A 22,243-nucleotide genomic window follows, 5' to 3' on the forward strand; every position below is an offset into this window, starting at 1 on the left:
GAGCCGACACGCCAGCTTAGCAGAGGGCCCTCTTGGCCAAAGTCAACAGTGACACCAAAGGACAGCACTTGGGAGCTGGGCAGACCTGGTGCCAGCCCGAGCCATGGCACCTACTCATCTGAGCCCCAGTTTGCTCATTTGGGAAATGAGGACCTACACCAGCCACCCAGCAGGGCTGTTGTGCAGTACCCCGAGTACCTAATATAAGGTGCTAGGGACAGTGCTGGGGCTGGGGCAGGTGCCTGATGAAGCTATGGGTTGGGACCTGTCTCTCCTTGGTCTCCCTGAGGCAGAGCCACGCGGGTCCCTTACCAGGTCCGGTCTGAGTCACCAGTAAAGGTTGGTTTTATTGCTTTTCTCCATGCTGCACGAAGGTTCTCATGGACATGGATGTGCTGAGCCGGCCCTCAGCTCCCATTCCAACCTCCCTCCGGTGTCTGCAGAGGCGTCTCCCAGACTCCCTTGCAGCTCCAGGTCTGGACTCAAAAGAGCCTCCCTAATTTGAGAAGAATTGAGGTGGGGCCAGGCTGCCTTTTGGCTGCTCTAGATGCGCTCCCGGCAAGCAGGGCTCTGGGGCTATTGGGATTTGCCGCAGGGGATCTGAGCCCAAGCACTAGCTGAGTGGATGTCAGGGACCGTCCAGAGGCCTGGCCACAATCCCAGTGCCCTGTTTGTGCTGCTTTGGGAGTTGAGACATAGCTGTGGCAACGGCCTCCTGGTCCCTGGATCACAGCTCTGATCACAGCTCTGATGGGGAGATCTCGAGCTCACAGGTCTGTGGTATCCTGGCTCCAACTGCCCCGATTCTGGTGTGGTGGCAGTGGACGCAGTTTCGGTGGGGAGGAATCTGGGGTCACTGCTGGTGCCCAGACTAAGGTGTCCTTCCCATGATCACATGAGGCACCTACATCTCTGCATTTTCTTTTTCCTGCATCTGAGATGGGCTACACCCAGCGTCTCTGGATAACCCTAGAGGCGGCAGTCACAGGTCCCACAAGGGATGTAGGCGTGCATGTGCGCAGACCCTCACCTTCTTAGGGGCCACCAAAGCCATATCGGTGAGCAGAGCAAACTGACCAGGGGCGGACACCTGGCCTTTGGGCCAACGGCATTCTCTCTCTCCTTCCAGATTCTGGAATTCAGATACAGCACCAGCGAGCTAAGTTAGGGGGCTTGGAACGGTCACGGGCCAGTCTGGAGTCCATGCGAGGCCACAGTCTGCAGTGAGGACTGACTGAATCGACAACAGCCAGTCTGACAGGCATCCATGGAGAAGTGCAGGCAAGGACCAGGAAGAGCCCGGACATCCACGGAGACCCTGAGTCCCAGCCCTGGACGACTCTAGCTGTTTCTGTGGTCTGGGAACCCATAACACACCCCTGTATCCTTACTTTAAAAAAAAGCCCCCCTTTATCTTGTGGGAGCTTGTGTGGGCTTCACGTTGCTGGCATGGGAGGAGGCTTCGGGACCCCAGCACGTGATGGGTCTAGGTCCCTTCACCCCCGCCCTCCCAGCATGCACTGTGCTGGCCTGACCAGCATCCGGGGCAGATGGCCTGGATGTTTGGCTCTTTCTGGTCAAGACTGCCCTTTGGGGAAGCCCATGCCCCTTTCTGGGACTCGGTTTCCCACTTCATAGGAGGCAGCGGCAGGTCTTAAAATTCCTACGATCCCTTCCGATCCTCGTATTCAGATACCGTTTATCACGAACCACAAGGACCTGGCGGAAAATTGCTTCCACTTAGATTAAAAAAAACCCTGAGCTTCTTTCTCCACTATGCTCTATTATGTTTTTAGAAACCACCCATAGCCAGAAAGTGAAAATAATCCAAATGTCTCGCAACAGATGGATAAAGGTGGTATATCCATACAAGGGAGTATTCAGCCGTACAAAAGAACAAGGTGCCAACACGGGCTACCACAAGGATAAACCTTGAAACCACACTGAGGAAAAGCAGCCAGTCACCAAAGGCCACCTACGACATGATTCCACTCCTATGAAATGTCCAGAACAGATAAATCCAAAGAGACAGAGTAGTGGCTGCCAGGAGGTGGGTGGGGTGGGGATAATTGCTAAGGGGGAGGTGTGGTGAAAATAGTCTACAGTTGATTGTAGTGATGGTTGCACAGCTTTGTGAATCTACTAAACCCCACTCAACTGTATACTTTAAAGGTGTGAATATTAGGGTAAGTGAGATCTATATCCGCAAAGCTGTTACAGGGGATGAACAGGACACTTAGCACGATGAGCAATGTGTGGAATGCTGAATCACTAGATTGCACACCGGAAATGAATAGAACACCGCATGCTAATTACACTGGAGTTAAAATTAAAAAAAAAAATAAAGTTGTTACATTAAAAAAAACCAAAAACCAAAAAACGCTCCACCAGCATTTGTTCTAATGGAGCTGTGAACCGACAGCTCGGCGCTCCGCAGCAAGGGCAAGGACGCTCCTTTGAAATCCTGACTTTGACTTATGAGACAATTTCTCTGGCGGCTCCAGAGACGGAGGCAAGAATGAGAGGCTTTCCGCCGTGAAGAGCCGCATGTCTCTGGGGGCCTGGAACAGATGGGCACCGTGCCTGGACTGTCACATGTACGTGAGCCCACGGCCCCTGGTTTCTCCGCCGCGTTCACGGTGCTGCGGGGCTCCAAGGTGAGAATGTGCCCACGGGTTTCTAGAGCTCTATTTCTCCAGTGCACCGCCCCCACCCCCCACCCCACGGTTTAAAGAGGCTAAACAGAACCCTCTCGTCCCACCTGGGACAGCTCGCTCGAGTGCCACGTAGAAGTGGTGAAGATGGGCTGGGGTAGGGAGAATAAGCCCTAAAAACATCCCCAAATCTCCAGATTGCCTGTGCTGAGTTTTATTCTAATAAAGGAAGAGAAGGTAGAGCCGTGCCATCCAAGGCCCGAGGAGGGCGTATGAGGTCCCCAACAGTGTACGCCCCACAGACACATTATTTGGCAATCCACTGGTTGGACCCCAGTGCTGGCCCCTAAGCACATCTGGTGTCAGAACACCAGTGTGCAAATCCCAGTTCTGCCCCCTTCCTCCTGGGTGACCTTGGCAACTACATCTCTTTGTGCCTCAGTTTCCTCACACGGGAAATGGGGAGCACGGCACCCACCTTCTACGGTTGTCATGTGGACTCAGTGGGTGACTACAGTCCCCCGCCTGGCCCATAGGAGGTGCTCGGTTAGTTTCACCTCCTGTGACTGTTCAAGCACCTCCAAGGGCCTAGACTTTGAGAAATGCACATTCATCCCAGTCTCTCCACTCGGCCTCGTAGATCCTGGATACATATGTATCTGAGGTCATCTGCAGGCTGTAGGACAGCCTGGGGGCTCACGGTCAGGGACCCTACTCCCCAGTGGACCAGACTGGGACGGTGTTCACAGCTCGGGAGGCACAGGACGGAAGAGGGGCTCCCCCGACTTAATGGCCATGTGATTCGGGAAGTCACCCAGCCTCTCGGGGCCTCAGTTTCCCTCTGCAAAATGGAGATAAAGATGATGCCTAATCTCAAGGAAGCTGTGAGGATAAATAAAATGCTCAGTACCGAGAGGCAGGACGGCACAATGGGGGTGGCTGGGCTGCCCAGGCGGGAACGCTCCTCTCCACCTAGAAGCTGGGGGACTGCACGGCTGGCTTAAGTTCTCTGGCCTCTCTTTCCTTCTCTGCAACATGGAGATCACTGTCCCCACCTCATGGGAGGATTCAATGAAAGAAAAACCACATAAAGCTCTTAGAACAGGCCACAGCACCTGGAAGCCCCCCAAGAGCCCTGGAAGGGTACCTGACTTTTCACTCCAGGCCTGACCTCCAGCAAGTCCCCAGGGCTGCTACAACAGTGGCAGACATGAAGGCCAGCATCCCAGTGTCAGAAGAGAGGAGTCCCGTTGGCCCCCTGGGCTGGTGGGGCCTCCCAGACCACAAGTCAACCACAAACAGCCTGCATTATGGGCTTTCCCCAGCCAGGCGGGGACTCAGGGTCACCAGCTGGTAACTTCAGAGCAGTTCCCCGGGGTTGCAGACCACAGTTTCCACGGGAGAAAAAGCTTCTCTCCTCTTCCTCTTCCCCCAGCCAACAGCTGGCCTGGGGAAGCCTAATTACCAGCCTCCACGGCCCAGAGTGGGAAGAGCAGGCTGCAGTGGATGTCGATGTGAATCCAGCAGCAGGCCAGGTGGGCACAAGGGACAGGCTGTTGCTGAATGTCCCTGGGCTCTAGTCTACAAGCCCCATGATCCCGTATGCGGGTGGCAGAGCCCAGGGGCCCCAGGCTGGGGCCACCTCCTCTACCTATCCACCGTGGAGTAGAGGAAGATGATACATAAGATGCATCCTGTAGTTAACTGCTTGGATTTACCCAGCACACCCGCAAGCTCTCAAAGGACAGGGACCGTGGCTGTCCTGTTCCCACCTGCATACCCAAAGCCCACAGCGGTCTCGTACCCAAATATTTACCGAAAAGACAGATCTTATCTGCAAAGTGCCCAGAGCTGGGTACCTGGCACACAGCAGGTGCTTCCTGACACTCAGGATGACCACCCAGCTCCAGGCCTCCAGGGATCCTGGCACCTGTGACCCTTCTAGAACACAGCTTGTGGTCCAAACAGGGAAAGATGTGAAAAGCTGGATATAACAGAAACCATGTGATTCAAGCACATAATCCAAATTAGCATCTTCCGCACACCCACTATGCATCGGTCTGTGCCCAGAGACAGTGGCTAAATACCTTATTCACTACTTAGAGCAAGCCTGGGGCATAAGCACCATTGCCCCCATTCTCTGGCTGAGGAGCAGGCTTAGGGAGGTGAAGCAGCTTTCCCAGTGCGACCTGCCGGTGAGTGGCTGAACCAAAACTTGAACGCAGGACTTCTGGACTCCAGAGCCTGCCTCCCCAGGCTGCCCCCGACTACACAGAAGAATTGTGCATAGAACCGGCAGGCCCCGATTCATCCTGCCACTGCAGCGAGGCTGGTTCCAAGCTGCCCAGAGGAATGGCTCCCGCCCTCCTCCCATCCCCACCCCTGCTGCCACTTGCCTCGCCCCTGGTGACTCCTTCCTGGGCCCAGCTTAGGGGATAGCTAGCTCCCTCTGCCCCTAAAGCATCCTCAGGGCCACCGGCCAGCCCCGGACCATTGTGAGGCCACCACCAGAGAGAAATTGAAAAGACAAGGTGAGCGAGAATGGGTGGCCCAGGGCCAGGAGCCAGACCCTCCCAGGCGCTGTGTCCCACTGTCCAGGTTCCTATAAACCTCTGCCCACACCGGCCTCGCTTTTCCGTGGCCACCGTACACACCTAAACGGGCCGCAACCACACGGCTCCCTTTCCACACCCCACTCCTCAAAGGAGATGAGGGGAGGGCAGAGGAAGCGGAGCAGGAAGTAACTCGTGGTTTCCAAGGTAAACACCTGGACACACATCCGCAGGGACACAAAGGGAGAGGGAGCTTTGCACGGGGACACAGGAAGCCCGGCCTGTTCCTGAGGGCAAGAGGAGACGAGCACGGGGCGGAAGCTGCCAGCATCTGGCTCCGATCTGAACTGAGCCCCGGGGAACGTCCTGGAGCCTCCGGCTGGAGGAGGAAGGTGACCAACTACAGCAGGAAGCTGGGGTCCATCAGGCAGGGGTCCACAGAGCCTGCGAGCTGCCCGGGCCCAGCCCTGGCAAGAAAGCAGCGTTTTGAAGCTCCCCCTGCCCAGTCCCCCCAGGGGGCTGAGCCATCCAGAGTCCTGCAGGAAGCTAGATCCCATTTCCCATGGCCACTTCTCTGAGAAGCGCCAGGTCCCGGGGCAAAACCAAGGGAGGGACGGCAGGCCTTGGGGTCCACCCCACCCAGTCCTGCCAAACTCAAGGTTTTGAGGAAACGCAGAGGTGAGTGGTCCTTACACATGGCTGCCTGAACGGCCGCTGCCAAGAAGGGCACCTCCCTTCTTTGGTTTCCGGCCGAGCCCTGGACAGCGGGCAACGCCTGCATAAGGATCCACATGAAGTAGCCGGTGGAGGGTGGCGGCTGGGGCCCCATCAGGGCCCACATCCGCAAAGTGGGGACTCTGCCACCCACCTCCTGGGACTAGAGAAGACAACTCACGGCACGGTACCTCCTTCCCGGAAAGCTTGGCGGGGCCACAGCCAGCCTCTCCCTCCACATCCCAGCCCCCGCTGCATCTGGGCTCCAGCCCCTGAGGAACCGAAACCCCTGGGGTTCCTGCCGCCCCGAGTCCCTGTGCTCGCCCTGAGTGCACATGGCAGAGGAAGTGGGCTGCTGGAGTTATGATGCATGGCTGTGGGGGGGGGGGGGGGAGGGCCAGGGTTCCGGACTCCGGGCCTGTGTTTGGACTGCTCATGAACACAGAAGTGAAAAATGCCAGGCAGGGCAGGGACCCGTCCTGGCTCTTCAGACTTGGAGCAGGTTCTGCTCTGGGGGCGGATACACCGCCCTCCCGGGATCCCACTGCATAGATATAATCTCTCCCCCAGTGTATACAAATAGGTCATCTGATACAGATTCCCAGGATCTGGAGAAGAACACCCCTTCTTTCAGTGGCCCAGGCCTGGCCCCAGGGGCCAAGCTCCCACCCAAGTACAGTGTGACCTTTAGCCCACAAGTCAAGCTACCTGAGCATGATCTCTGCTCCCCAGAGCCTTCCAACAGGTGTGCTGCCGTGTCGGATATGTCCGACCCAGCTCCCCTCACCTTCTGGTCGGCAGGGGAGGACCTTGGGGGGGGTGGCCTGAACCCCAGGCCTGGGCCCCTCTGTGACCTTAGTGAAGGGAAAAAATTCACTTGCCAGGTCTGCCCTTCATGTGAAAGAAGGGATCAGCAATTCCTGACCCAGCCAGTTCCCAGGAATCACCCAGAGAAGATTGGAAAATTCTGATTCCCACATCCTGTGCCAGTCTTTGAAATGTCCATGTTTTAGAAACAGACCCTGAATTTGGGGAAGAGCCAGGTAGCTGTGATCGGCATACCCTGGAGACTCTCATCTAGGAACTCCGGGGCAGCCGTGTGATCTCAAATGGAGCCCGTATTTTCAGGATGAACCACGGTGGCACAGTATTCCAGCCTGGGCAGACCCCCCCACCGTCTACTTGGGGGCAGGAGTCTTCCCAAAACATGGGGACGAGGGACTGGACAGCCTCTCTCCCTGCAGAGCCATCTCTTAAATTACGTGCTCTGTGAGCCTGATGTTAAACACAGAACTCTTTTCAGAAAAACATCAAGTTCTGGACTTGAAAATCCTGGAATTCTGGGGCCTGTCCGGATGGCAGGACACCCAAGACAAAAACTCTGAGACGGCGGCCTTCCTCTCCCACCTAGGACTCAAAGGCCCGCACAGAAAGTTGGTTAAAGAGGAAGGTACACGGCGGGTGTCTGGGATTCCTCTCGCATGTGAACTCACTGGACAGATACTTGCTAATCACCTACCGTGTGCCAGGCAGAAGTGAAATAGACAAGGATCCCTGCCCTTTGTGGAGGTGACATTTTAGCTGGGGGAGACACACAAGAGAAAAAAATACATAAAATATTTCAAACAGGGTAGTCAGGGATGGCCACCCTGAGAAGGTGACATTTACGCAGGGACCTGAAGCGGGGGAGGGAGTGAGCCACGTGGACCACCGGGGAAGGTGCATTCCAGTGACAGGCAAGTGCAAAGGTCCTGAGGCAGGGCATACCTGGTGTGTTCTAAGGACAGTGAGGGGGCCAGTGTGGCTGGAGAAGAGGGCACGAGAAGGAGAAGAGAAGTGGAGGTCAGCAAGGAGCTGGCAGTCAGAGGACACTAGGCTGCAGAGGTCACACTCCTGTGAGATGGAAGGAGCTGAGGGCTTACGTACGGGTAGGAGATGCTGTCAAATGTAGAAGGTGTAACTGTCTATGGGTAATTTGCGGCCTTAGAATATCCTGTCGGCGAATGTCTGGTTGGAGAGTCTAACCGGGTCCGTAAAATTAACAGTGGTGGTTGCTTTTTCTTACTGCAAAAGAAAGACCAGTTGCCCTGGGCATTTAAGTGCAATCACTAGGGGTTACTGGTGCCCCCATGTCTCCAGCTGGCCTGCTCTCTGGCACGCAGGCTCCCCCACACCGGGCATGCCTGCATCTGACCGCGGCTCTAATCCACAGCTCGCTACTTAGGACGTATTTATCAACTGCCTCCAAAGCATTCTGGTGACCTAACGTCGACCCTTCGCACCAGCCTCCCCCGGCCCTCCTGGGTCCAGGTCTCCGTCCTGAAGACCTCAACTCAGCCCGAGGGCCCTGCGCCCCCAGAACTCACCGGGCATGGAGAAGGGGGACAGGAAGGCAGACTCGACCGGCTCCGGCTCTGGGGGTGGGGGTGGCGGCTGGGGTTGTTGTTCCTGCTCCCGCTGAGGGTCTTCGGGGTTTTCCACGGGAACGTTCCCGTTCTCGATGTTTTCGTGTCTCCCGTTTTGAAGTGGCTTGCTGTTGACACCGTTAGCCGAGTTGATCAGTCTCTGCCGCTGTGTGGACGGGAGGCAAGTCAGACGCCAAGACATGTGACAAAATGTCACACGGTGGCTTCATTCCTTACTGGGGCATAGCGCTGAAAGGTTTCTAGAACACCATCCCTGGAGATCAGTCTCCCTGAGAAATGGCCCAAGAACCTTGGACTCCATCTCAGTTTGCTCGTCTCCAGGGGAAGCCTTTGGGGCTTGGTCAGAGCCTGCCAACCAGACCACCCAGCCCATGACTCTGGACCAGCCCATGACTCTGGATGACAGTGACCATTCCAGATCCCTCAGTGGACATTTATAAGCTGCCTGAAGAGAGTCAAAGGAAACGTCCTGCATCATTTTTTGAATGTTTAATTTTTTTTCACGTCTATTGTGCAAAAAATACACTTAAATGAAGCATATGGCTCAATGATACGCTACATCAAGATGTAGAACATTTCCTGCCCCTCAGAAGATTCCCTCAGGCACCTCCCTGGGTTTATAAGCCCCTTCTCTCTAGAGGTAACCAAGGTAACTGCTATTCTGACTTTTATAGACATCAATTCGTTTTTCCTGAACTTGAACTTCACATAAATATAATATGTATTATTCTATGTGTGGCTTCCTTCACTCAATATCTGTAAAATGCATTCATGGGGTTGCACGACCTGGTAGCTGGCTATTTTTCATGGTTGCCGAGTATTCCATTGTATGAATGACCTCCAACGCATTGTGTGGTTTCCCTTCTCTGGTTCTCATGAAGAATGCTGCTGTGAACATTTGTGCACAGGTCTTTTTCTGGACAAATGCGCTCATTTCTTTTGGGTATTTAGGAGTGGAATTTCTAGGTCATTCAGTATCAGCAATGGATTAGAATTTCCTTTGTGGGATCCTTAAAGAGCCAAGATGCCCATCGACAGATGAATGGATAAAGAAGAGGTGGTATATATACACAATGGAATATTACACAGCCATCAAAAGGAATGAGATCTTGCCATTTGCAACGACGTGGATGGAACTGGAGGGTGTTATGCTGAGTGAAATAAGTCAATCAGAGAAAGACATGTATCATGTGACCTCACTGATATGAGGAATTCTTAATCTCAGGAAACAAACTGAGGGTTGCTGGAGTGGTGGGGGGGTGGGAGGGATGGGGTGGCTGTATGATAGACATTGGGGAGGGTATGTGCTATGGTGAGCTCTGTGAATTGTGCAAGACTGTTGAATCACAGATCTGTACTTCTGAAACAAATAACGCAACATATTTTAAGAAAAAGGAAAAAGAAGAAGATAACAGGAAAGGAAGGATGAAGGGAAGTAAGTCGGAGGGGGAGACGAACCATGAGAGACGATGGACTCTGAGAAACAAACTGAGGGTTCTAGAGGGGAGGAGGGTAGGGGGATGGGTTAGCCTGGTGATGGGTATTGAGGAGGGCACGTTCTGCGTGGAGCACTGGGTGTTATGCACAAACAATGAATCATGGAACACTGCACCAAAAACTAATGATGTAATATATGGTGATTAACATAACAATAAAAAATTAAAAAAAAAGGAATTTCCTTTGTGTCCCGTTCTTGTCAATGCTTGACCCTGGCGGTCCTTTTAATTTGAACCATTCTGGTGGGTGGGTGATGGTATCTAATTGTGGCTCTGTTTGCATTTCCCTGCCGACTAGCGATGCTGAGCACCTCACTGGGTTGCTGGCCACTGGGATGACCTCTGCTGTCCCAGGGCTTTGCCATGTCTAATGGGTGTGCCCTGAACTAACCTGTCCCCTTCCTGGCCCTATTTTGTAGCAATTGACAAAGGCTGCCTCCTTTCTGCCCATGCAGAAGCTGATCCTCCTCACCAAATCCATGGGCTTCTAGAAACCAGGGAAAGGCAGAGGCCACATTTCAAGAAATCCACAGGTTTCCACTTTCCTTTGCCTTTGCCCAGCTCCCATTCATCTGGTTGCAATTATAAAAGCCTGTGGATCAGTCTGAGTTAGGCCTTGGGGGTAAGGACTGTCACACAATGGACAAATATAGACCCCCTCCTGATTCTTCACCAGGAGACTAAGAGTGCGTGAACGCGTCCCCAAGGCAATATTCTCTACCTGTGTGCCCAACGCCTATCCTCGTGGTTACTGGAAGTTAAAACATCATTATTAAAATAGATACATGTTATTTCTCTTAAAAAAAAAAAGGAATTGACCATTTAACCACCTTTATGTTGGTTTTAGGCAGGGACTCCTAAATGATGAAGTCTAGGATGGGGTGAAAATTTTTAAAATTCCTTTTTTTACGAGTGTGTTCACAACACTTAGCCTACCAAAAAGAGCAAGAGATCTATGTCTGAGACTCAAGTTCAGATGTGGAGGCATAATATTTTGCTACTCGAGTAGCAAACCCAAGTAGTGTTAAATGACAGGCCATCCCTGTAGTTAAACAAACAAAAAAACCTAGTTGTGCAAGAACAGAATCGTAAGGAGGGAGGCATGACTTAATGGCAAGATGAATGGCAGCAGTGGGAAGGGGTCATGATGCTAGCCTAATAGGAATCAACAGAGACTTGTACCTGGAAAAAAGTTACCTGAGGTTGTATTAAGAGAGGCATAGATTACAACACAAAGGAGGTGATGGATCCACATGCTGAGAGAGATAAGCTGGAACATGGGGAGGACTGGAACCATGTTACATCAGGGAGGGTGGGAGGTTCTAAGGATGTTTAGGTTCAAGGAAAAAATCAGGGGGTGGCGATGTTCAAAGGGTTGTCACTTGGAAGAGGCAATTAAAAACAACTCAAGCAGGGGCTGAACATTATAGAGGGAATAAAAATACAGAAAGAAGGGGCTGAGGAGGTGGACTAACTGATCCCTGATAATCTACACAGTCCCACTTTTGCAGTCTAGACTCAGATTTGGGTGGGAATTCCTGTTCTGCCCTCATATTAGCTGTGCAGCTTTGGGAAAATTCCTTTGCCTCTCTGATAAATTGGAAATCTCATCATCTGCTTCAGAAGGTCATTAAGAGGATGAATGCTGTACCACAGGTAAAACACCCCGCACCTGCCCGCCCTCAGCAGCTGGACAGACCGGCTCAAAATGACCAGCACCCAGGAGGGAGACGCATGGAAACAGGGTTGGTGAAATTCTGTGCCCCTCAGCAACTCACTGCAGTGGCTCTGGGTGAGGACAGCCAGGTGTAGCCTTGGAATGAAGGAAAACCCCTCACACACCCTCCCCCCCATGCACACACCCCCTACAAACCCCCTCTCAGCTGCTCTGTCCTCTCCGATGAATGAACGAGAGCATCCGTCCCGCAAGCACTAGAATCTACCATGGCTTAATTGCAGCTTTGCAAACGTCTCTAACGTTTTGGAATTAAAATGACTGAACATTTTAACGAGACCCAGGGTCTTAAGAAACAACTTTGAAACTGGGCATTTGGGTTTTTTTCTCCTCCTCCTCCCACTCCCATTCCCTGATGAATTTACCCCAAGATACGGCTTAGCCTCCACGCATAGCTTACCAGTTGTGTGTCACTGAAATTTGTAGAGCTGCAAGCATCCTGCCAAACATTCTCAGTTAGAGAAGCTGAGGCCCAGGAAGATTAAGCGAGTTAGTGGCTAAAGTGAGATTAAAACTCAATGTCTTCTCCTGAGCCTGGCCTCTCTGGATCCCCATGCTACCTGCCAGGGCGCTCAATCCCAGCCTGGGGGTGGGGGTGGTGGGCGGAAACAAGGTTTTTCCAGCAGCCTAAAACATCTGGGGGCAATCAATATTTTACCGGTTCATCAAAACCCCCATTATTTCCCTAGTGCATAAGGCATGAAAAAGATACTATAAACCCAAATCCTTCAGAGTTGTCCCCACCCCCACTCAATGGGCACAATGATCATGCTCATGAAAAATAACGAGGATTCAGTAAAATCTCACTGATTCCTATTTTACTGGCTAGGGTCAAAAGGATTCAGAATGATGCAAAATTTGCAATGTTTCTCTTTCTTACTACACCTTCCACAGGGAGGACGCATTATGTACGAAAGCAGAAATGTTCACATTATAGAACTTTTAAGCCCTGGGCGATGTCATTTCTGCATACCTCTGACGTGCTAACTATGGATTATTAGTTATTAAGGTTTCAAGCCGAGAACTACCTGGGTGTGAGAATAAGGACTTCAAACTCTGAGATGCACACATGTGGCAAAGACTGGAAGAAAGCTAACCCTAACCCTGACAATTAGAGCCTGGGCACCTTTGCTATACTTTCTGGACATGAAATAACATTAAAACAGATTTTTTTTTTCCCCAAATGAGTAAGAGGGCACAAAACTTCAAGCAGAACAGGAGGGTGCAGAGTGAAAAGGAAGTCCCCAGGGGTAAGTGACCTCTGCCAGTGTTCTTGGTTTTCTCCTAGAGCTGTTCTATCCATACAGAACAGGTGTGTGCTCATCTTTTTTTTGGTCCTCAATAACACTGTAAAGAAACAACCCATACTTCCAACTGGCCTTTCTCCAATTAGCTTTGCTTTAGTGCCTGACAAAATTCTTAGTGGCACATCTTAGAAATTGTATTCGATTGCTCCCTGCCTTGTAACACACCTCTGGATAGGATCATGTGCTGCCCGCAGGTAACGTTTGGGCCTCCTTCCGTAAGCAGGGACAGCAATAAAGGCCAGCCCGGCCAAGGACATCCTGGTGGCCCAACGATAGGAAGCGTCCTCAAAGTGCAGCAACACACCCGAGGCCACTCGCTCTCAGTGCCCTTGATGCAAACTGACCTCATTAATTATGATCCTGCTGGCCATCCGCAGTCGGGTCCTGGGCCCAAACTTATTGGTGATCATGATGCGTAAGCCCGCCTCCGGGAAGCTGAACTTGGGAGGGCTGGAGCTCATGACCTCGTCCACCATCACCACTGGGTTTTTGCTGTACTGAGGCTCCTCCTTCACTATATTGGGCACAAAGCCATGATTAGTGCCGAGATCTCCCTGGGGACGACACCCCAGCGCTGGGCCAGCTGACTTCCCCTCATGCTGCAGACCTCCTGGGGCTGTGATCTTGGCTGCTGCCGGGGAGCCTGACTGAGCCCAAGGGGACCGCCTGCCAATGGGAAGTGTTAGCCGAGGCCCCGGGGTCCCGTGCTACCGGACCACTCATGAGCAGGCGCTCCACGTCTAGCCCCTCCGCCAGGTGATGCCCCCTCTTTTGGGGGCCCATCTTGACTAAGGTCTCTCAGTTCCTCATCTGTGCCTCACTGGGAAGCCCAGCTACAATTAAGACAGGGTCCCTGCCACCTCCCAGCCCATGACTGCGAGGGGACCTTTCTTTCCCTCTGTTGACAGAGGCTCAGATAAAACTTTGGAAATTGACAAGGGCTCTCCAGGATGGAAAATGCTAGAAAGCACCAGACAGCACTGGCTCTCGGCTTCCCACCAGGCTACCTGCTCTGTTTGAATGACCATCTCCACCTGGCAGAGAAGGACGTGTCTAACACTGCTCTCCCCGAGGCCAGCAGTGAGGGTAAAGATGACGCTCGCAGGTGCTGGACCCTTTGCTCCCCGCCGCCCCCCCCCCCACCCTTGAGGCTGAAGAGTAAATGTCTCCAGGCCTCAGGCCCCTTCCTCCCCACCTTCACAGACTCGCTCAGGGTGGGCATCCTCGGGGGATCTGACATCTAACTCCAGAGCCCTGGGGACACCAGGAATGGAACCACTCAGGAACACCGCACACAGAAGCAGGTGGAGTTTTCCCCTCTGGGGGGGGGGGGGGGAGGCTGTCAAAGCAGATAGGCCCGTCCCTCTGCACTGGTCACCAGCTCCCGGTGAGCAGCCTTTCCGGGCAGGAGTGGCCAGGAGCATACCCTCGTGCAAGTTAACGGCACCAACACGAACAAATGCACACCAGACATGCACACCCTCACCAAACAGGCAGCAAGGCTCAGCAGACAGGAGGCATGGTGGTTAGAAAGGAAGCCAGGAGGCCCATGCATTTGTCAGGGACAGACGCTAACCTCCAAGGAGGTGTGAGCGGAGGCCCTGGTTTGTTTGTTTCTGTAATGCATGGGTTATCGCTTGGATGAAAGCGGATTACTTACAGTTTAGAAGAGAAGAGTTAAGGAGACAAAGGCCGACAGAGATTTGCCAGAGGTGATTAGCGTGCGGTGGACACCCAGAGTTTGGGGCAGCATTCTTGATGGTGGCCAAGATGCCAGGGGGTTATTTGAAGGAGTTAGTAGAGGGGTTCCTGCTACTGGGGGCTTCAATGCTCAAGCCCCTGCTCGAAGCCAAAGTTGGATCCAGGGCCAAGGCAGCCTGGAAAGGTCCACGGTGAGCCTAGCCGTTAGCCCCAGTAGCCTGGGCTGTCAGGCTGTGTGCAACCAGCAAAGAGAAGCTGGACTCCCCACAGCGGTGGGAACCGGGGAGGGGGGGCGCCCTCCTCCTCTGCCCCGGGGACCTTTTCTTGGGGTACTGTGCTCTGCTTCCTTGAGCAGAACTGAAGTGTGATGTGAAAAACTTCTAAGACTTTTAGAAAAATCCAAACATCTGAACAAAGCTGGAGGATGTTATTCCTTCCCACCCTCAAAACAACAACAAAAATTGGCCCGAGAGGATTTGGTAAAAAGAACCGCATGACCTTTCAAAGAACATTTAAGTAGATAAAGGCATTTTACAAGAGTGGTAGTAACAAGGCCGAACACCTGTGAGGAGACTGGGTTGAAAATTTTGATCTGACACGGGAAACACCGAAACTGGGAACAGGCAAAGCCAGAGCTGTGTGTGCGTGGGTTCCTGACAGACGCCACCAGCTAGCAATCTTGGGCTTCCTCGGGTGGGTGGGGAGATGGGGACCCAGCTGCAGGCCGAGGAGCAGGGAGGGGAGCTCTGTATTGGAAAGATTCGTGACAACACCACCGCTAGCAGAGGCAAACTCCTGAGGCCCCCTTCTCAGTCCCTGCAGGGTTCCTGGGAGCTCCTTCCTCAGTCTATTTCTGGGGGGACAGCACCCTGCAGTGACTTACACCCAGGGCCCTCCACTAGCTGGGGCTACAAAATCCTGAGGGCCGCATCTCTGAGACTCCTACCTCTCCACTTCCAGTCCTGCAGCCTCCCCCCGCCAGACCTTTTTCTCCTTGGCCTTTATCTGAATGCCTTCTCCCTGATAAAACTTGGAGGGAGGCCTATCTTCCTCCTTTTCCTGTGTTTGGGGGGGGAGGTTGGGCAACCTGGTGTCTAATCTTCTAATTTTCTAGAAATTTTCCTGGACTTAGATATTCGGGGGAAAATAAGAGACCTGTGGGGGAGGTCCTACTGTCCTGGGTACCTAAGTTGTGGAGACAGCACCAGGACAGAGCTGTGGGAGAGGTCCCGCATGAGGCCGCTACCCACACAGCTGTACTCAAGTAAGGGATGCTTCCCATGGGACCCTGGGGGGGGGGGCTTCCTCCATCGGCCACACAGGGGGTAGGTAGCTCTTGGGGCACCTGAGGAATGACCTTCTTTGCTGTGAAGGTCCTGAGGGCCCCAGAGCACTAATCTCTGGGTACAAGACTGGGCAGGACTCAGCCCCTATCCTGAGACACTGTGTGTGGGGATGTGCGGTTGGAACCTCGGGGCCACTGTTAATCTGTGGAGCTAAAATGCAAACCAGCAGCCACATCCATCCCTCCCCTCTGAGGAGGTTGTCCTGGAAACAGGCTCTCCTCTGGGGTAGGCTGCTCGGCATTTTGGCAACAGGACACATGGATACAGCCCCAGGCTCTACAGGCCTCCCTCCTCTGACCATCAGGGACCAGGGTCTGGCAGCCGGGCCGTAACCATGACTACACTGGTGCCCCCCCCCCACCCCAGTGGGTTTCTTCTTTCGGTAAGGAGAGATTCATTCCTCCCTCAAGCACCTGTGAGGGGGGTTCCCTGAGATGGGACAGAATAAACTTGCCTGACGTCCAGGGGATGAAGCCCCTACCCCGATCCACCCCAGGGTGAAGACTAGCGAGGGGCCAAGGAGAACAGATTTCAGCCCCCACGTGTCCGAGACACGAGCAAACTGGCCCCTGAGACCACCTGGGCTGTCCCAGACACCACGAAGGAGTTCAGGTCCCCGAAAGAGGACGTGGCTCGCCCAGGGCCACAGGGAGCATGGGAGAAAGACCCTCATGTGGCCCATCCACCTGTCTGCTGCTGAAGAGGCCTTTGCCAACACAGCGGGTGGAATTAGGAACAGCCCCATCTGTTTTTCCATGACCCTCAGTACGAGAACCTATTCAGGCCCTAACACTCGCTGGGGGCTTGGGTGGGGAAGAACGGAAATGTGCCCCTCTTGCTGGCAGTTTCCTACCCCACCCCCAACCAGGAATCACTGAGTAACTGGTGGGATTAAGATGCGGTTTCCAAAGCAGCAGCTGGTCCAGCCTAGCGGATTGCGGGACCTTGGCAGAGACAACACGCACTGGCTCCGCAGGCCCAGAACCCCAGCCAAGGGGGCCAAAGAAAAGCCGAGGACACAAGGCTGCAGCCCCCGGGCCAGGGCTCCCAAGCAGGGCTCTCGGGGGCCAGTCTGGGCATTCCTGCTCAGCTCCAAGGCTGCCCTCCGGGGCCTTGCCGTTCCTCTGGGTGCTGAGCCAGAGGTCTCTCCAGAACGGAGTTCTCTGCCAGAGCTGGGCCCGGTGTGTGAGAAATCACAGGGAGACCCGTGCCTACTCTGTCACCCCAAGTCCTCGGCCTCCTGCCATTGGCCTTGTACAAGGGTCAGAGAGGTAACTCACTGCGTTTCAGGGGGCACTGAGCCCAGCAGGCCAGGAGCCTTCCCGGGGAGGCTTGGGGAAAAGTCCCCAGGGCGTGACTGTTGACTCTTGGTTCTCCCTTCTACACAAATGCAAATCTGAGCCACATCTCCTGGGGGGGGGGGGGGGCAAAGGTAAGAGAGGGACAATTTGGCGGGGGGTGGCGTGGGCAGGAAAGAGAAGGGGAGAGCGGTTTCAGTGACGTGGTTGGGGCGGCTCCTGTCTGCTCAGCCTTACCTTGCCCCAGCAATGGCATGGAGGGGTCATCAGAACTGCTATCACAGTAATCATTACCATCCCCCAGCTCACTGTTGACCGTGTTGCCATTGGCAACGGCCTTTTGTTTGATGGTGAAAAAGGCCTGCATCTTCACATTGTACCTGCAAGTGAAGGCTGGAGGTCAGAGCTGTGGGAGACACCTGGCCGTAGTGGGCAGGTTATCCCCACCCCCCAGCCCGTGCACACACAGGCAGAAGACCCTGGGAGTGGCCCGTGGAGCTGACAGTCCCCTGACAGGACCCCGAGAACTTCGTGCGGGGGGGTGGGGGGGGGGTATAAGGAACCTCTGGTCCAAGAGCACGACCCATGCCTACTTATGCCCGTCCCAAGCCTGTCCTCATAAAGGAAGTTCAGGCCAGCGTCAAGGGCAGGCTCCAAAGAGGTGACACCAAGCTGGTCCTCCCTCCCACAGCTGCAGGTCCTGCCCCCGGGGGCTGCCCGGCGGGCCATGCCTGCACCCCTCATAGCCAGGCGCACCCCCCAGCCCCCAGTAAAGATACCATCTCCAGCTTTGACCCCAGGCCACCCGCCTCACTGAAAGAGCGGTTCACGTGAGGACAAGTCTCCTGCCCTTGGACAGGTGATCACCCATTTTCACAAAATACTATAAACATTTGATATCAACGTGGGACTTCACAGAGTTTCCTCAAACTCAGTGTTGCTTTTAACTCTTTCTGGGGATGTGGACAAGAAGACAAAACCTGAAGAGGACTCAGCTCAAGGGAGCATTTTTCTTTTTTTTTTTTAACGTGGAAAAACTGGGGGGACATAAAATTTGCTATTTTAACTCTTCTTCATTTTTAAGTGTCTAATTCACTGGCATTAATCACAGTTCCAGAACGTGTCAGGTGACCGTCAGCATTATTTACTGTCGGGTTGCAGCATCGAGAACAATTCTGTGTGCCCATTCATCAATTAACCAGTGATCGGCCCCTCCCCCACGCCCCCCGGTAATCTCTAACTTACTATCTCTATGGATTGGACTCTCCTGGCTACCTCGCCTAAGTGGAATCATACCATCTTTGTCCTTTTGTGACTGGCTCCCTTCACTTAGGGTGTTTGCAAGGCTCATCCCTGTTGTAGCACATGACAGAATTCCCTTCCTTTTTTAGGGCTGAATAATATTCCTCACGGGCTCTTTTGAGATCACGCTCACCCAGGCAGTTTTGGAATTGCTGCTTGGGTGCACATCCCTGACACACCATCTGCACCTTCCTTCCTTAGTGACGCCCCCTGCAGGTGGCATTGTACGAAGCCTGGCACAGAAGTGAGGCAGCCTGGCTCTTTGAGAAGAGCAGTATTACATGATCGGGAGAGTTACAGTGCCAGTGAGAAAGGGCGGTCACCCAGGGCAGGGAGGAGCCACGGGGAAAGACGTCTTGCTTGCCATCCGTCTTGGAGGAGCCTCATTCTCCACCCACCAGCCCTGCCTCCCCTGGTCTGGACAGCACCCCCCAAACAGTGTCTGAGCACCCCAGCAGGTACCCCCCCCAGAGAACCGGAGCTGGCTGGAATAGATGACAGCTGGTCTGTCATCAATTTTGTCTGGGCTCTAACAAAAGGCTAGAGCAGGAAGGGGAACGAGGCGTCAGACTGCCCAGCGGGATAAGAGAAAAAAGCTACTTACTTCATGATCAGAATGTAAAACGCATACAAGATGATGAGCACCAGTCCTTCCCACCTCAAAGAGAGAACGGAGACTGTGGTTAGGGCTGGGGGTGCCTGGGGCCTGGGACTGACGGCTAGGCAGCAGGGAACAGGGCAGGAGGTCCTTTGACCCTCCCTGGCCCCGGTGCCAGGCATGTAGGGGAGCCCCCCCCCCGCCCCAGCCTGTGGCCATCTGCCATCTGAAGCCCTCTTGGGGACAGAGAAGGTAAGGGTGGGTTCTTCTCAGTGACAGGGGATCTGCAGGGCTCAGGCAGCATTCCCACCGGTATCTAGAAAACAGAAGGACCAGGACCACCCCATCCCAGGATCCACAGAGGGGAGTGACCTGGAGTCATACCAAATTGGTCCTAAGAGACCTGTAAGCTCACCCGAGATTCTGGCCCGGGACCAGAAAGGCTGTGGGTACAGGTGGGAAGGGGCCGAAGAACTGTCTGGAGAAAGGGGCCAGCACAGAAGCCTGCAGGGCTGAGCGCTGGGGCAGGGCGGGGCGGGGGCCTTCCTGGGATGCACATCTGGCTGTCCAGCAGATGAGGTGCCCAACCCCCCACGCGGCCAGGATCTTTGCAGCTCTGACCACAAGCCTCTGAGGAGCCACCCAGCTTAATGTGGTTATCCGACAAACGTGTGCTGAAGGCCTACTAGGTGCCAGGCATGAGCTACGGTTGTTTCGGGAACTCTCCCTCTGCCGACAGAGCCTGCAGCCCAGCAGAGCTACGGAGAGACTTATAGATGGCCCTGCTACCACCACCCCCACTCCACCTAGGAAAAGGAGACCCCCGATGAGGAGAGGCTGCCTGGCTCACATGGTGGGTTAGGGGCCGGGGAGCGGGGGGGCGAAAGCAGGTTTCTCTGGGCCCATAGCACCTGGCTGCTCAGCAAGGCCTCTTGAGCCCATTCCCACAAATAGACACCGATGGGATGCAGACTCTGAATCGCTGTCATGAAGAGAACATTTCTATGGCCTATGGATGTCTGACACACGTATACAGTGAATACATCCACCTTTCAAGTTTCTGCTTTATGTATCTTAATTAAGGAATCATTTCCTATCTCAAGGTCATAAAGGTGAGTCCTGACATTTTATTCTATTTTGTTTAACTTTGCTTTTTACAGTGAAAGCTTTAGTGCTTTTTAAAAAGATTTTATTTGAGAGAGAGAGAGAGAGAGCGAGCAAGCACGAGTGTGGGGAAGAGGGAGAGAGAGAAGAGACTCCCCATTGCGCAGGAAGCCAACACGTGACTCGATCCCGGGACCCTGAGATCATGACCTGACCTGAAGACAGATACTTAACCAACTGAGCCACCCAGGCGCCCCTACAGTGAGATCTTTAATTCATCTGGATTCTCTTCTTGTATAAGGTGTGAGGAAGGGATCTGATGTTATTTTGTTCTGTATAGATCCCTAGTTTCTCCAGCAGTATCTGAGACCCTCTCCCTAACTCACTGCCTGTCGTGACACCTGTCATATCCCCCGGCCAAGAAATGGGCCCATGACTGGGTTCTTGGTTCCACAGTCCATTTTGGCCTATGTTTAGCCCAGTGGGAAAATGCCATACCGTTTTCATTACTTTAGCTTTATAATACATTTTGTTATTTGGTAGAGCAGGAACACTGAGGGAAACAATCTTTGTCACTTTGAAAGGATAAAGGTGTGTTTGCTTAGCATGATGCTTTTTACTTTCACAAGTGCATAAGCTCATGTTTGTAAAAATAATCTCAAAGAAGATTCAACGAACCCAAAGAGGAAGGACAGGACCAAAAAAGGAACAAGAAATAGACGTTTAAAACTTACCACACAATTTCTTCATCATATATGAACTGGAAGGCAAAAGAAACAAAGGGTGGGGGACATATTGATTCCAAAAGAACACACACAGACCCTTAAGCACTCAGAGCTCACACACAGTGCCTTGTTATTTTTACACAAAGCTGGGCTCCTCTCTCCATTTCTGGGTTTCTCAGCAGCAGGTGACCTTTCCTTAGTCGAAACCCATCCCAGCAGATGCTACTGTGTGTGGCTCCAGGTTAGTGTGGGCCTCCCAAGAGAAATGGCCCATGCTTCATTACACTCCGGGTCACAGATGGGGCCAGCCTGGCAGGTGCCTGCCATCAGTAAGGGGACAGACTTGCTGAAATCAACACTCTTAAAAACTGAAAGACACCCATCTGTCTGTCCCCCTACAGTATCTACCTATCTAAGGTACTCGTTCGTATATATGGGAGGGAAGGCATATTATTCCCCCCCCTTTTTTTTAAAGATTTTATTTATTTGAGAGAGAGTTAGAGTATGAGCAGGGGGGAGGGGCAGAAGGAGAAGCAGACTGCCCACTGAGCAGAGAGTCCAACTCAAGGCTCGATCCCAGGACCCTGGGATCATGACCTGACCTGAAGGCAGACGCTTAACTGACTGAGCCACCCAGGTGCTCCAAGGATATTATTTTCTTTAAATAGAGAGTAACCTCTTTGGAGATTCTAAGGGCAAAGGACCCACTTGTACTATTTGAAGGGAGCCCCAGGCTGATGGTGGGGATGCACCGTTTCTGCGGAGGGCACAGACATTGCCCCACAACCCCACCCAGCATCCTGGGCACAGACACAGATGAATAATGCCCCTGTGGTCCAGGGGAGGAGTCCTGGGAGCACCACCCACCAGGCCCAGTGTGGACAGGAAGGTAGAAGGCTACACCCACCAACGGGATCTTGGAGGCCAAGGGGCCCAGCACAGGATGCAAGGAGAAGCCAGGGGACCCACAATGCCCCTCTCCTGGCTGTCATGGCAGGCGGCACACATGGGAGCTGCCGTGCGGAGGCCACTTCCAAGAGGGGTCATCTTGGCTGGGCATCACCGTGAGGCTCCCCAAACTCCAGGCTCTGGGGAAGTAGCACTCAACAGAGAGGTGCCCAGTGGCCCCCTTAGGGAACGTGAGAGGACATTTGAGGGGGACATTCTTTTTTTAAAGATTTTATTTATTTATTTGACAGAGAGAGAGACAGCGAGAGCAGGAACACAAGCAGGGGGAGTGGGAGAGGGAGAAGCAGGCTTCCCGCTGAGCAGGGAGCCCGATGTG

The 22,243-nt window shown here is 53.5% G+C and overlaps 1 protein-coding gene across 5 annotated transcripts in view; it reads right to left on the minus strand.

Annotated features, from left to right (window-relative positions):
- Positions 1–22,243, minus strand: part of SLC24A4 (solute carrier family 24 member 4) — a 183,630-nt gene that overhangs the window by 32,275 nt on the left and 129,112 nt on the right. For 3 of the 5 annotated variants that reach the window (XM_027572514.2, XM_027572513.2, XM_027572515.2), the window contains 5 exons: positions 20,968–20,993; positions 19,136–19,189; positions 17,467–17,609; positions 13,229–13,398; positions 8,287–8,491 (listed from right to left, as the gene is read on the minus strand). In XM_027572514.2, the coding sequence (XP_027428315.1) occupies positions 8,287–8,491; positions 13,229–13,398; positions 17,467–17,609; positions 19,136–19,189; positions 20,968–20,993 (598 nt within the window). The remainder of the gene's footprint in view (positions 1–8,286; positions 8,492–13,228; positions 13,399–17,466; positions 17,610–19,135; positions 19,190–20,967; positions 20,994–22,243) is intronic. The other 2 variants (XM_027572516.2, XM_027572517.2) reach the window with 1 other exon arrangement.

Source organism: Zalophus californianus, chromosome 6 (assembly GCF_009762305.2).
Source record: "Zalophus californianus isolate mZalCal1 chromosome 6, mZalCal1.pri.v2, whole genome shotgun sequence".
NCBI lineage: Eukaryota > Metazoa > Chordata > Mammalia > Carnivora > Otariidae > Zalophus > Zalophus californianus.